This window comes from Monodelphis domestica, chromosome X (genome assembly GCF_027887165.1).
Source record: "Monodelphis domestica isolate mMonDom1 chromosome X, mMonDom1.pri, whole genome shotgun sequence".
In the NCBI taxonomy this organism is placed as follows: Eukaryota; Metazoa; Chordata; class Mammalia; order Didelphimorphia; family Didelphidae; genus Monodelphis; species Monodelphis domestica.
In genome coordinates this window covers 31,208,939-31,224,003 of record NC_077235.1, presented here as the reverse complement: position 1 = coordinate 31,224,003, position 15,065 = coordinate 31,208,939, and the positions used below count along the sequence as shown (strand labels likewise).

At 41.7% G+C, this 15,065-nt stretch overlaps 1 protein-coding gene across 1 annotated transcript in view; it reads right to left on the bottom strand.

Annotated features, from left to right (window-relative positions):
- Positions 1–10,498, bottom strand: part of ABCB7 (ATP binding cassette subfamily B member 7) — a 139,432-nt gene extending 128,934 nt beyond the window's left edge. Inside the window, exon 1 of the mRNA XM_007505622.2 lies at positions 10,154–10,498. Coding sequence (XP_007505684.1) covers positions 10,154–10,327 — 174 coding nt within the window. The 5' untranslated portion in view covers positions 10,328–10,498. The remainder of the gene's footprint in view (positions 1–10,153) is intronic.
- Between the last annotated feature and the right edge of the window lie 4,567 nt (positions 10,499–15,065).

The window sequence follows — 15,065 nt, the reverse complement described above, 5'->3', positions numbered from 1 at the left end:
CGGAATAGACTTGGGACAAGTGACCTCAGCAAGACAGTCTATGACAAACTCAAAGAGCCCAGCTTTGGGGACAAAAATCCATTATTTGATGAAAAAACTGCTGGGAAAATGGGAAGACAGCGTGGGAGAGATCAGGCTTGGATCAACACCTCACACCCTACACCAAGATAAACTCAGAATGGGTGAATGACTCAAACATGAAGAAGGAAACTATAAGCAAATTAGGTGAACACAGAATAGTATACATGTCAGACCTGTGGGAAAGGAAAGATTTTAAGACCAAGCAAGAGCTAGAAAAAAATTACAAAATGTAAAATAAATACTTTTGATTACATTAAATTAAAAAGATTTTGTACAAACAAAACCAATGTAAGCAAAATTAGAAGGGAGGAAAAAATCTTTATAACAAAAACCTCTGACAAAGGTCTAACCTCTCAAATATATAAGGAGCTAAATCAATTGTACAAAAAGTCAAGCCATTTCCCCAATTGATAAATGGGCAAGGGACATGAATAGGCAATTTTCAGATAATCAAAACTATCAATAAACACATGAAAAAATGTTCTAAATCTCTTATAATTAAAGAAATGCAAATCAAAACAACTCTGAGGTACCACTTGACACCTAGCAGATTATGATAGCAAAGGAAGATAATAAATTTTAGAGGGGATGTGGCAAAATAGGAACATTAATACATTTCTGGTGGAGTTCTGAATTGATCCAACCATTCTGGAGGGCAATTTGGAACTATGCCCAAAGGGCTTTAAAAAACTGTCTGCCCTTTGATCCAGCCATAGCACTGCTGGGTTTGTACCCCAAAGAGATAATAAGGAAAAAGACTTGTACAAGAATATTCATAGCTGCGCTCTTTGTGGTAGCAAAAAATTGAAAAATAAGGGGATGCTCTTCAATTGGGGAATGGCTGAACAAATTGTGGTATATGTTGGTGATGGACTACTACTGTGCTGAAAGTAATAATGAACTGGAGGATTTCCATGTGAACTGGAATAACCTCCAGGAATTGATGCAGAGTGAAAGGAGCAGAACCAGGAGAACCTTATACACAGGGACTATACACTGTGGCACAATGCAATGATCCAGGACAATTCTGAGGGACTTATGAGAAAGAGCGCTATCCACATCCAGAAAAAGAACTGTGGGAGTACAACTGCTTGATCACATGGGTCGATGGGGGTATGACTGGGGATGCAGACTCTAATGGAAATAGGTCTTGATCAATGACACAAATGAAACACAGTGGAATTGCACGTTGGCTATTAGGATGGGGGTTGGGGGGGGGAAGAACATGAACCATGTAACCATGGGAAATTTTTCTTAATTAATCAAATAAATAAAATGTAAAAAAAATGGGGGGGGGGTAGCATGGGAAGGGTCCAAGAAAAAGATAACCTAAGGGAAAGGTTGCTTTGTGATCTCTTAAGAATATAACATAGGTGTGGCAAAGTTGGGACATTAATTCATTGCTGGTGGAATTGTGAATTAATCCAACCATTCTGGAGGGCAATTTGGAACTATGCCCAAAGGGAGCTAAAAGACTGTCTACCCTTTGATCCAGCCATAGCACTGCTGGGTTTGTACCCCAAAGAGATAATAAGGAAAAAGCCCTGTACAAAAATATTCATAGCTGTGCTCTTTGTGGTGGCCAAAAATTGGAAAATGAAGGAATGCCCTTCAATTGGGGATGGCTGAACAAATTGTGGTATATGTTGGTGATGGAATACTATTGTGCTCAAAGCAATAATAAAGTGGAGGAATTCCATGGAGACTGGAACAACCTCCAGGAAGTGATGCAGAGTAAGAGGAGCAGAACCAGGAGAACATTGTACACAGAGACTGATACACTGTGGCACAATTGAATGTAATAGACTTCTCCATTAGTGGTAAAATGCAGTGATCCTGAACAACTTGGAGGGATCTACAAGAAAGAACACTATCCACATCCAGAGGAAACACTGTGGGAGTAAAAACACGGGAAGAAAAACAACTGCTTGAATACATGGGTAGAGACTCTAAATGAACATCCTAGTACAAACAACCCAACATGGAAATAGGTTCTGATCAAGGACACAAGTAACACCCAATGAAATTGCGCGTGGGCTGCAGGAAGGGTGGGTGGAGGGGAGGGAGATTAATAATGTGATTATTGTAACCAAGGAAAAACGTTCTATATTGACTAAATAAACAAATTCAAATGGGGGGGAAAAAAAGAATATAACATAGGGTTCAATTCCAAACAATAGTGGGTTCTCTTTTCAACCTTAAGTAATACTCCTGTCTAATATCTAATGTGAAAAACAAAATAAAAAAATTTAAATAATAATATCTGATGTGACCACCAGGCTACCACACCTTGCTTACATCTTCCAATGCTCTCTGAATGCCATCTGTCTCCTTCTACCAAAGAGATCTGTTGCTATGAGTGGATGTTGGTTTCAGTAGTTGCTTTCATTTTCCCTGTCTTGGGTGGTATTTACTAAACAAATGGATGATTTTTTTTAACCCCTCACCTTCCATCTTGGAATCAAGACTGTGTATTGGTTCCAAGGCAGAAGAATGGTAAGAGCTAGGCAATGGGGGTTAACTGACTTGCCCAGGTTCACACAGCTGGTAAATGGATGATTTTTGCCCAAGTTTATGAGTGAATATACAGCAGCATGTATAAAGGCAACTTTCTTTTTTAACCTTATTAACTTGCAACTTCTCTTTTTGCACCTGGAAATACTCTTTGAATAAAGCATTTATAAAATATTTAAAAAATAAAAAGAAATGTTTGGTAGATTGGATTCAGTGGTACATTTTCATAAACTTGTAATCTAAATGTTGATAAAAATAAATTTAATTTTTAAAATATACCACCTTTATGACTCACTGTAAACAGAGAATAATCTAACAGAATGAGCACTGGACCAGCAAACATTAGTAATTAAAAATCATCCCATATGAAAAACTAAAAAAATATTGACCTTAAAAATCAAATACTGCCATTTCTATTTATTAATAAGCTTTTGATAGCTAAATTTTAGACAAATCTCTTCCAGTTTTCCGGTAAATATCAAGTGACTCGGGCTCTGTAAAATGAAACTAAATGCTCCAAATCGCTAATAATAATTTAAAGAATAGTAATAACAGAGGCTAACATTTACAAAGCACCTACTATATGTCAAGCACTTTACAACTATTATCTCAACTGAAATCAAAACAATCCACACCAAATATGACAAAAGCCTGGAGGAAGTCAATGAACTTCCTAAGAATTGTAAAGGTAGGCACAGCAATGTCCTGTTGGTGGAGCTGTCAACTGGTTCAACCATTCTGGAAAGCATTGTGGAATTATGCAAAGAAAGGAACTAATAAGATGCCCATATCCTCTGATCCAAAGATGTCACTGCTAGGCACTTATCATCATATGAACGTTCAAAGGCTCCACTTTCACAAAAATATTTCTAATGGTACTTCTTGTAAATGCAAAATAAATGCCCATCATTTGGACAGTGGCTAATAAACTGTACTACATGGATGTAATGGAGTATTACTATGCCATAAGAAACAATAAGCATAATAAATGCAGAGAAGCATGGAAAGAAATTTCTGATGGAGAGTAAAATAATCAGAGCCAGGAAAACAATATACCAAACATACCACAAAGGGATCAAAAATGATACCTTCCCACACTCCCTTGCAGAGGTTTAGGCCCACCCAATGGGAAATCACTGCATTTAAAGGCACTTCATCTAATGTACTGATTGGTTTTACTGAACATTTTTTTCCTTTCTTTTAAAAAAATTCAAGAGAAGGCTCTCTGGGAAAAAGAGAAGGATACAAGGGGAAATCTCAAGAGATATAAAAACAAAAACTATCAATAAAATCTATTTTTTTAAAAACAGTTCAGTTACTACTCAGGATCTTTTTCTACAGATCACTATACTGGGTTTGAGTGGGAAATAATCATGCATTTATCAGTCTAGTTTCTACTGAATGCCATAAACATTTATAATAATCTATCACCCCAACTAGATCATATGCTCCCAAAGGACAAGAATTCTTGTTTTTTTTTTATCTGCCTGAACTCTGGGCAGTTTGCACAATATAACCACTTAACAAATGTTTTCTCAATTGAATTTCACATAATAATAGGTTAGTAAGGTCACTTCGTACATGAAAATAAGGACAATGTATTCAAAGAAGGGCAGGCATACAAATTTGCTTCCAGGATTTGGAACCAAAAACATTTTAGTCACCCTGTGAGAGGCTCTGTAAATATGTTGATGAGATTGAAGTAACTAAGACAAATGGTCCTTATAACATGAGGGTATTGTCAGAACCCAAAATAGTCTAAAACAAGGCCAGTTGAAGTCCAATAAGAATTCGTTGATACATATATAGCAAGGCCCAAGGAGTTATTCTGAAAAATGACCACTAGCCAAATCTCCAGAGGGACAAGGACAAGTCTTCAGAGGTTCACAGATTTAAAGCTTGAAGGGACCAGGACCTGAGAAGTCATCTAGTCCAACTGCTTTATTTTACAGATGAAGAAACTGAGGCCCAAAGAGACTTGGGCAGGATCATGTAGGTAGTAAATTGCTGAGCTTTGAACCCAAATCGTGTGACTCCAAATTCAACACTTTCTATTGGGTACCCTACTTGAAATTTCAATCTAAGGATCATTAATTAAGCACCTAGAATGTGCAAGGCACTGTGTTAGACATGGGAGGGGGTTGGGAGTGGAGTTGGGGGTCCTCATCCTATGATTTCATTGGGAACTGCTTAGTTTCAAATTTCAGAACCACAGGCAACTTCTCAACCTTAGAGTTGCCTGGGTGGTTACCAAGGAACTTAAGACCAAAGTGAAAGTATTAATGACACTATTTAACCTTTGGTATGAAGTGAAAACACAGGCCTGCCAGCTTCCAAACTTTTTGATCTACCAAGTCCTTAATTTGAAATAAGATCATACTTTTACAAATAAAACCTCTATCATGATTTCTACAGGAAACTCTAACTGCCTGGGATTTCAACCCTTCAAATCTTGAGAAACTAATTACGTGTCCCAAAGTGTATTGTAAAGGCTTGAAGCTTGAATCTGGAGTGAGAAAACCTGGGTTTAAAACTCTGCTCTGCTACCTGAGAGATCCTAATCAAGTCATTTAACCTTTCAAGGCTCAAATTTTCAGACCGAGGTCCTGGACAAGTCACTTAATTTATCTGGGCCTCTTCTAGGTCCTAATCTCTAGAACTAAATGATGGCTAAGGTTTCTTCCAGGCCTCAAAGTATATGACTAAGTTATCCAGTAACCTCATATCATGTGCTCAATTAGACTAGAAGTCCCTAACAGGAAGAGAGGATGCCTTATATGCCATTCAAAGGAATTATATTTTTATAATATGCCTTATATTCTCACAGGCCCTAGGCACACATTTTAAAAAATGATTTTTCCTCTGTTAACAAGACACCAAATAAAAAGGGCATTTCCAATATACAAAACAGATCCAAAAAAGATCACACATGAAACTGCAAATATCTATTATACATGACTCCCTTTTCAAATATAGATTAAATTTTTCGATGTTTTAATTTTTAACAAATATTTCCCATTTACATGTAAAAAACTTTTTAACATTCATTTATTTTGAGCTCCAAATTCTCTCCCTCCCATTTGCTCATTCCCCTTCCTTGAGAAGGCAATATCAATTATACAATGAAATACATACTAAATGAAATGTGCAACTGGCACAGCAGTCTGGCTTGTCACACAGTGGGTCAGTGACTGTGTGGGCATTCCCTCCACACATGCCTTCTCATGTGACATGACTCCTGTCTGGCTCCACAGAGGATCCACCCAACATGCTTGAGCTGCGGTCTTCCTCTAGGTCAGCTGTTCTTAACCAAAAGTCCTCAAACTCACATGTTCTTAACATTTCAATGATTGTTTGTCAGCATAACTGCTTTCCTCCAGAATCTTGTGTGTTTTGTTTTATGCATTTCAAAACGTGACTCTGAGAAAGGGTCCACAAGTTTCACCAGACTTCCCAAGGATCCCATGCATGACACAAAAAAGGGAGAAGTCCTGCTCTATGTCTTTCTATATTTGGGGGTTGCCAATGGGGCAATCTGGCTATCCATTTGTCATCCTCCTTGCAACATGGCTGGCTCGACCTTCTTTTCCAATCACAATCTAAACGTTTATGTGATCACTTTGACAGAATGAAAAACCAATCTAATTCTTCAATTCAAATTCATCAAACATTTTCAAAGTCTACTCTATTAGAAGAAACAATGCTAAATGCTGGGAATACAAAGTCACAAATAAAACAGTCTGCCTCTCAGAGAGTTCGTGCTCTTCAGGGGGTTATGATACCCAAACAAGCATAGTATAGGAAAACTGACTGGGGGCGGGCAGGAGGTCAGAAAAAACTTCACAGGTAGTATCTGAGACAAGTCTTGAAGAAAGACAAACATCAGAGAGGCAGAGACAAGAGTCTAGTCCAGGCATGGGGTGGGAGCTGGAATGTCAAGTTCAGGAAATAACTAGTAGGCCAGTTCAGTTGGAACACAGGGCTCAAGGAGGCAGTAGTAAGAAATAAGGCTACGCTCAGTGCTAGAGACGCAGAGGAAAAAACAAAAAATTGCCTTCAAGAAGCAGTAGGAGGAGAGAGGAATACATGTACGAGCAAGAATGATGCAAAATAAAATGCTAAAGAGGCAAAGAATTCTGGAAGATTTTTGGGTGAGGGAGAACACTTTCAGATGGGGACATCAGCGAAGACATCATGGCATAGCACCTGAGCAAAGCCTTTGGCAGGCACAGATGAAAAGTACATTTGAAGAATGAGGAATAGCTTTCAAATGTACAGGGGCAGCAGACGGAGTACTTGTATTTGAGGTGTCTTTTGGACTTAAGAGTGTTATAATATAAAATAAGATAGGAAAAATGAGCTGGAGTCTGATTGAAGAAAGCCTTACTTATACTTAGGCACCTGATATTCCTTCTAGTTGTGGGTTCCCCTTACTGGAAGTCAAAGGATAACCACTTCAGGTGTGCTGAGGTGATACTCTTTTGGGCTGGATGTGGCTGCTGAGGTCCCTTCCAATTCTGAAATTCTATGACTCTTTGAATGCATTTTGCTCTAGAAGTAGATTTTTTTGAGCAGGAAAATGACTTCATCAAATCTGTGTCTTGGGAATAATGATTTGATAGGTAGGCAGAGATTAGAATGGAAGGAGAGACTAGAGGCAAGGGGAACAGCTAAGAAGCTATCATAATAGTCCTAGTGAGGAAGGATAAGAGCTTGAGTCCTCTAGAGTAATGGCCATGCGGATGGAGAAATCTAATGGAGGTAAAGTTCAAAGAAACTGGGGATTTATTAGATGGAGAAGAAGAGGCAAGGGTCAAAGATTATTCTGAGATTTGAGACTTGGAGGATGGCACTGCCATTAACAGAAAGAAACACGAAGGGGATCAAATGTGGTCGCATAAATTCCATTGTGATATGTTGGGTTTCAGATGCTGGAAGAACATCCAAATGGAAATGTCAAGCACAGTTAGTGAAGCAGAATTTGAGCTAAGATATATAAAGAGTCATCTGCAGAAACTTGATAACAGTACTCTAAGGAAAGTAGGAGATCACCAAGTGAGAGAGTATAGGAAGAAATGGGTATAGGATGTGCCCCTCCCTGGGAGTCACCCATACTGAGGGAGTAGCAGGAAAATGAGCCAGAGAAGAAATCAAAGGGATGGGAAGAGCAGCAGGAGAAAGGTCTATCACAGGAGCCAAAGGAGGAGCAGGAATGTGCCAGTTTCCAGAAGGAAGATTTAATAGTGTCAAGAGCTATAAAAAGGGCAACGAGGTTAAGGACTGAAAAAATAGGACACTGGATAAGGTAATTAAAAAGTCACTGTGGACAACAATACAATCAAAACTAAATGTCATAAAATTGCAATGTCTAAACTTGGCCCAAAATATTCAATATTCAATTCAATAATTGTATTAAATATCTATAATGTGCCAGGCACATTGGTAAGCAGTGGGGTTATAAAGAAGAAAAAGTCTTGGGGTTCATGGAGTTTTACAATCTAAAGATGGAAGGCAACACACAAAAGGAAGCTGAAGAGCAAGGCAAGGGGGGAACAGTCGGGGGTTACTGGGCTAAGGGACATGTTGTTCCTTGGAGTAGAAGACTTTAAGAAGGGTTGCTGGGGGCAGCTAGGTATCTCAGTGGATTGAGAACTTCCCAGCTGTGTGACCCTGGGCAAGTCACTTGACCCCCATTGCCTAGCCCTTACCACTCTTCTGCCTTGGAACCAATACACAGTATTGACTCCAAGACAGAAGGTAAGGGTTTAAAAAAAAAGGGAGGGGGGCTGCTGATGGAGAATGGAGTTATTAGAAAGGATATGAGCACCATAAAGGAAGGCTTGGGGAGGGGGGGGGGGCATGTTTTGCACTCTGCTCTCCAATCCTCCAATCAGAAAGGAAATAACTGAGAATGAATTAAAGAGTTGTACAGTAGGTTACTAGGACAAGCCACTTAACCCTGTTTCCCTTAGTTTCTTCATCTGTAAAATGAGCTGGAGACCAATATCCTCACCAAGAAAACCTCAAATAGAGTCAGAGTTGGACTCGACAGAAACCTTGAATAACAGGAGTAACCAAACCTGAGTCATTCTTCTTGGTGATAAGATTTCAGGTGATCGGCTAATCCAGGGGCCAGAGAAGGGAGATGAGAGGTGTGAAACACTAAACAAGGTCAGACTCTTTTTATGTGATACTTAAGATACGTGAGTTTTGCTAATCATTTTTTAATTCTTTATAAGGGGTAACTCTGGGAGTGGATAGAAGGTGGGTGCGCAGTAGGGAAATATAGGAGTTTTTTAGAAAGAAAATTTGTTTAAAGGAGGTCACTGTTGACCTTTGAAAGTAGCTTCAGTAGTGGCTAGAGGTGAGGGTCCAAAGGATGGAATAAGTAGATGGGGAGAAAAGTGAAGAGCTAAGAGCTTCCCACTGAAAGCAAAAAAAAAAAAGGAAAAGAAAGAAGAGAGGAGAGTTTAAGGAGATGGAAGCAAGAGTCAAGGGAAACTTTTCAAGCCAGAAAAAATGTAAACATGTTTTTAGGTATCTGGGAATGGGACCCCAAACTGGCAGCATCTATACTTCTAGGATACATTCTTATAGCAACTGAACATTTCTATCAATAGAAAAGAAACACTGAAAGTGAAAACTTGCTCTGGATCAAATACTTTATGTACAGAAACTGACAAGGCGAGGACACTTAACAATAAGTGGCAGCAGCTACAAGTAGCCACAATTTCATTCATATTAATTAGCTGCAGCCAGAAAAAGTAGCTCTACAGTTTCTATACTTGGGTGTACAGAACTTTGTCGCTGGGGGACGCCACCCCAGCCAGACTGGGCCAGAAAGCAGGTACAAGAGTTATCGGCCTTGGGCCTCCCAGTGGAGGAACACTGCCAACAAGAGTGTCAACTCAATTTGCCACTCGTCTAAAGGTGACCTGCTGTCATTTTGCTGCCACCCTGAGCCACCCCTACTTGGAGGTACACAAGTTCTGCATCCCGTTACTCACTCTGGGAAAGCAGCAGGCAGTTCGCCCCAAGTTCGACAACCCCTTCGGGGCGAACATGCAGGAATGTGTTTCCCCCTACTCAAATTTAGAAGACAAAAGCTGTGTTGTAAAGGAAAGGGCGCTGGACTGGGAGACAGAGGATCTGGATTCAAAATCCACCTCAACTCCTCATATCCCGGCCGCCGAGGCAAGCAACCAGCGAGAAGCCGCTGGTCCTGGGCTGGACGGTGTCCGGGTGCTGCTCCACAGAACCTCGAGGATCCCAAGGCGCTGCACTTCCGCCCCTATGACCACCCCACCAAGCTTTCCTAGGTCTCCCCAGTAAAGTAGCTCCGTCCCCAGCTTCCCCAAGTCGCACACACCGCCTACAGCCACCCCCGCCTCCGGCGGCGATCTGAGCTCCGGGCTCCGACCTCCGACCTCCAGAGGGGTTGCCGGGGTCCGAGCCCCTTAGGGCCGGCCCCCTCCCTCGGTCGCCGGACTCTCCCCACCCAGGCTCGTTCCCTCCAAGCCAAGTAGTCTAAGCCCGCCATGTGGCTAGCGCTCCTCACCTGATAGGCTCGGCGGCTCCCCGAGCCGCCCGCTGAACCGCCAACCCTCCGCGACCAGGTCACGCTGAAGTCGGAGCCGTGGTTAGAGACCAGCGGCCGCAGCAGGGCGGCCGAAAGCCGCTGCTTTTGAAAAGCAGCAACAACAGTAGGGGGACATAACACCAGGCGCGCCATCTTGAGCGGGGAGAGCGGCGGCCACGCTAAGAATTGTGGGATTGTGACGGAGTGAGTCGCGTCCCCGCCCCTCAGCTACCTTAACTACCTTAGTTACCTAGGCTGCGTCTCCCTTAGTTGCTACCGAACCCCGTAGTTGACCGGCCAGCGGGCCGGTGGGCGCGCGCGCACGCGCGCGCGCTCAGAGGAAACGCTCTGTTGTCCCACGGGCTCCAGCCCCTTCCGGGCAGCCTTGCTTACCGCCCATTGCCGCAGGTGCATTGCTCCCATGGTACTTCCAGTCTCTACCTGGTGACCTTTCTCGCCCTTGGCCTGTCAGCTCTCGGACCCCCATTCTTAACTTCTCCTGCTTCCTTACTTGGGTACTCTAGCACTCCCTCCATAGGCCAACCGGTCCAGTCAACTTGTATTAGTTGCTTACTGTGTGCTGGGTCAAAAGGAAATCTTACCTGCCCCTAGGAGTTCCCATTGTGCGGGGGGGGGGGGGGGGGGGGGGGGGGGGGGGGGAGGCGGGAACGCTAATCTGCAAATGAATGAATATGGGTCACAGTGCAGTCAAAGAGAGGGAAAGTCCTTTGCCCAGAGTCACCCAACTAACCATCCAGCTTAAATAAGAGGTTCCATTGAAGCCAGCTCTTCTAATGGTACAACTTAACCACTTTAGGCCATACTGGTGCTCTGAGTCAGAGTACTGCTTTTATTTGAACTTCAGTGTCTTCTCTAGTACACTATGAAGACCTGGGTTTCCGTCCTGTCTCAAATGACAGCTCTATAACTCTTTGTGGTTTTTCAGTTGTCCCATTTAAGGTTACTAGGATGGTTGGCCACTTCCTTCTCCAGCTCATTTTTGAGATGAGGAAACTGAGGCAAACAGGGTGAAGTGACTTGCCCAGGGTCACCTAGCTAATGTCTGAGGCCAGATTTGAACACAAGGAGATTAGTTTTCCTGACTCCAGGCCTGACACTCTGGGCTACCTATAACCCTGGGTAAGTCAAGAACATCTCTTTGCTACAGTTTCCTTATCTGTAAAATGGACATAATGAGAGCACCAGCCTCCTTGGGTTGGTGTAAGGATCAAAGGAGATTATGGAAAACCTGGACCTGTCATACAACCACTTAAGTTTCTCCTCCCTCTAAATCTATGGTCCAGTATTCTTAAATACAGCAAAGCATCAGCATTCACTGCCTTCAAGGAACTTACATTCTACTGGAAAGGAGGGTTACACCGTGTATACAAATGAGTAAAAACAAATTAAGGAATAACAGAGACAACAGAGTGTCCTTGGAAATTTAAGAAGGTAGAAATCACTAATTAAGGAAAGAAAGGAGGAGAAAACAGTTCAGAGAAGGCCTTAGAACCTGGGAATCTGAGCTGGCAAAGGATTCTGAAATAATTATGAAAGGTAAAGGTGAACTTTCAATAATATCATAGGATTATTGAACTAGATCTGGAAAGGAATTTAGAGGCCATCTAGTACATATCTCTCATTTTACAGATGAGGAAACTGAGGCCCAGAATAATAGACTATTGAGGTCCCAGAGGTAGTAAGTGGCCAAACCACATTTCGACTTCTGGGCTCCTGATTTCAAGTTCCATACTTTTCCCACTGTACTATGCTGCCACAGGATCAGTCAATGAGTCAGTCAATGAATCAATAAGCATTTATTAAGTACCTACTATGTGCCAGGTACTGTGCTAAGTGCTGGTATCATACAGCAGGCATAGCATCACAGAATAATAGATTTAGAGGTGGAGAGAATCTTCCACCCATCTCATCCAACCTCCTCATCTTACGATAAGGAGGATAAGGAAACAAACCCAGAAAGAGAAAGGAATTTGTCTAGATCACATAAGTAATCAAATCTGGCTGAAGCAGATAAAAATACAATTGGGAAATATTTAACAAAACAAATAAAAACAATAACAAATAATTCTTAACGTCTAGTCTTCAAAGTCAGTATGTCCACTGGGATCCTTAATGTACACTTTATTTTTTTATTTATTGTTAAACCTTTACCTTCCCTATTAGAATCAGTACTATGTATTGGTTCCCAGAGTGATAAAGGCTAGGTAATGGAGGTTAAGTGACTTGCCTACAGTCACATTCCTGGGAAGTATATGAAGCCATATTTGAACCCAGGACCTCCAGTCTCTAGGCTTGGCTCTCAATCCACCTAGCTGCAAGGCCCCCAACCCCTTACATATGCTTTAATGGCCCCTTTTCAATCTAAGTTATCATCACTCACCTAGAAGTTGAGCATCTTGTCCAGGATCAAAATAAGCATTTGAACCCAAGCCTTTGTAGCTTCAAGGCCAGCTCTCTATCTACTTACTACTCCACTACTACTACTATGTAAAAGGCAGCATCTCCGGATATTACAAAAAAATACTATTTCTAATGAAAAACTTTCATCAGAGCAGAGAATTCTCCCTCTGCTCCCTCTGCCCAGTGCTATTCTACTTAACAGAGAGAGGGGAGGAGACAGAAGGGAAAAAGGGAAAGAGCGAGAGGAGAGAAACAGTCCCATGTGTCCTTTGGGACAGCCCAGTAGCACAACAATCTTTGACTCAGTAGAGAATAGTCCAAGCTTTGTTGCCAGGGGTCCTGGGTTTCAATACAGCTTTTCTGAAGCCAGAAGGAAGGCTCTTGTTTAAAAAACAAACAAACCAAAAAAAAATCTAGTCCCTTGCCTCTCAGTTTCCATTTCCTCATCCTTAAAATGCAATTAAACATATATTAGGTGCCTAATGTATACAGAATACAAAGCTAGGTGAGATCCAAAGGGTAGATAAGCTCCCGACTTCAGACCCAGTGACCCCATGATACTACTTCCCTTTTGATGAGCCCTTTTCTTCTGAGGAGCTCAGAATCACCCAACTATTGGCTAGGATTCTTCCTCTTGTTGCTAATTAGTCAGAAGAGTGTGGTGAATAAAGTTCTAGACTTGGTGAATGGAGAGTTCAAATCCCACTTCAATCACTTACTATCTCTCAGGTCCTTTAACTTCTCTGGACCTCAATTTCCTCATATGAAAAATGACTCCAGAACTTCCAAGGTCCCTTCCAGCTCCAGATGTATGTCCCTAATGCATCTCCTATGGCCTCAGTTATTACATAGAGAGGTAGGGGTGGGGGGCTCAAAGGGAGCCTTCCATTCCTAATGGTCTGAATCTGAAATTCCAGTACATTACCTTATTTCCCAGCCTCAAAGTCCTTCCCAGGCAATGATACAGTGCCAAAAGAAGCCAATACCTTCTTTCAACCTGAATCCCTAACCTTGGTTAGATTTTGAGGGATTAAAAAAAATGAGAACTTAGTATAATGGAAAGAATCCAGAATAAATGATCAGGAGGCCTAGATTCCTATCTGGGCTCCCTGTGGAATAGGGGTCAAAGACTGCTTCTTTCCTTCTTTCCTGGGCTGGGGTGACAGAAAGCTCTCCCTCCTTTCCAAACTAGCTCCACCTCCTAACCTTAAATATATCCAGGCCTCACCCCAGTGCTGATAAAATACAAATTCTTTGCCTGAAATTTAAAACTTCACAATTGTACCTACCCTCCTGGTCTTATTTTCTAATCCTACTTCTCTTCAGTACCTCCAGCAATCCATCTCTATCCTCTGTGCATTCCCATTGTTTGTCCCCAAGGTTTGGAAAGCAATACAGCCTCCTCTAGGCCAGTGATGGCAAACCTTTTAGAGGAACCGGTGATGTGAGAAATGTCCTCGGGTGCCCAGGGAGAGGGGGAGGGAAGCAGCCCAGATTCAAGTCCCTCTGGCTTTCTAGTAATGAACTGTCGAACTCTGCTGGGGCAACAGTACACATGCTCACAGAGAGCTCTGAGTGCCCCTTCTGACACACATGCCACAAGTTCACCATCACTGCTCTAGGCCTTTTATAATATTTCAGGCTCTACACTGATGAAGTTGGTCCAGGACCTCCTCTCTACCCCATTCCTCCAAGTTTTTGTAACCCACAAACACAAAAACATACAAACCAAGAATATAAACTTCTTGAAGGCAAGGACTGTTTTAGTTTGATCTTAAATCTCTAGGACCTTAGCCCCATGCCTGGCCAAAGTAGGCCCCTGACAAATGCTTGATGAATTTATTGAGTCCGAATCTTGGTTCTTCCACTAACTTTTGGTGGCCAGAACTTGAGAGTACAACAAATTAAATAGGGTGGTTAAGTCTTCTTCAAACTTCAGGTCAGTCCATGGTACTACAACAAAATCAGGTTAAAATTATTTAATATGATTGTATGTGTGACTTGAAAAAGCATCCATAATATGGAATTCTTGTTATACAATTATCTCCAAAATTTCAGATCCTAGACTTTTGAGATAGAAGAAGCCTAAGAATTTATCTAGTGCAGTGACCTTGGGCAAGCCACTCTTCCTTTCTAGGTCTTAGTTTCCCATTCTGTAAACTGAGGACTTTGAACTAGATGATCTCAAACCTGGCTTCCAGTTCTAAGTGTGGGTAAAATCATTCAAATAAACAAATAATCTTTTGCAAATACTTCAGGAAAGCGACTGTTGGATACACCTCATACTTCTTTGTACAGAGCATCATTTTTCCAGAATATTTGCTCACAATTCACATTTCTATAGTAATCTTCTGAGGCAGGTAGGAGAGGTATTATTATCCCCATTTTACAGATAGAGAACCTGAGAACAGAGAGGTTAAATGACTAATCAAAGTAGTTAGGAGCAAACCAAGAAATGGAGCTCAAGTCT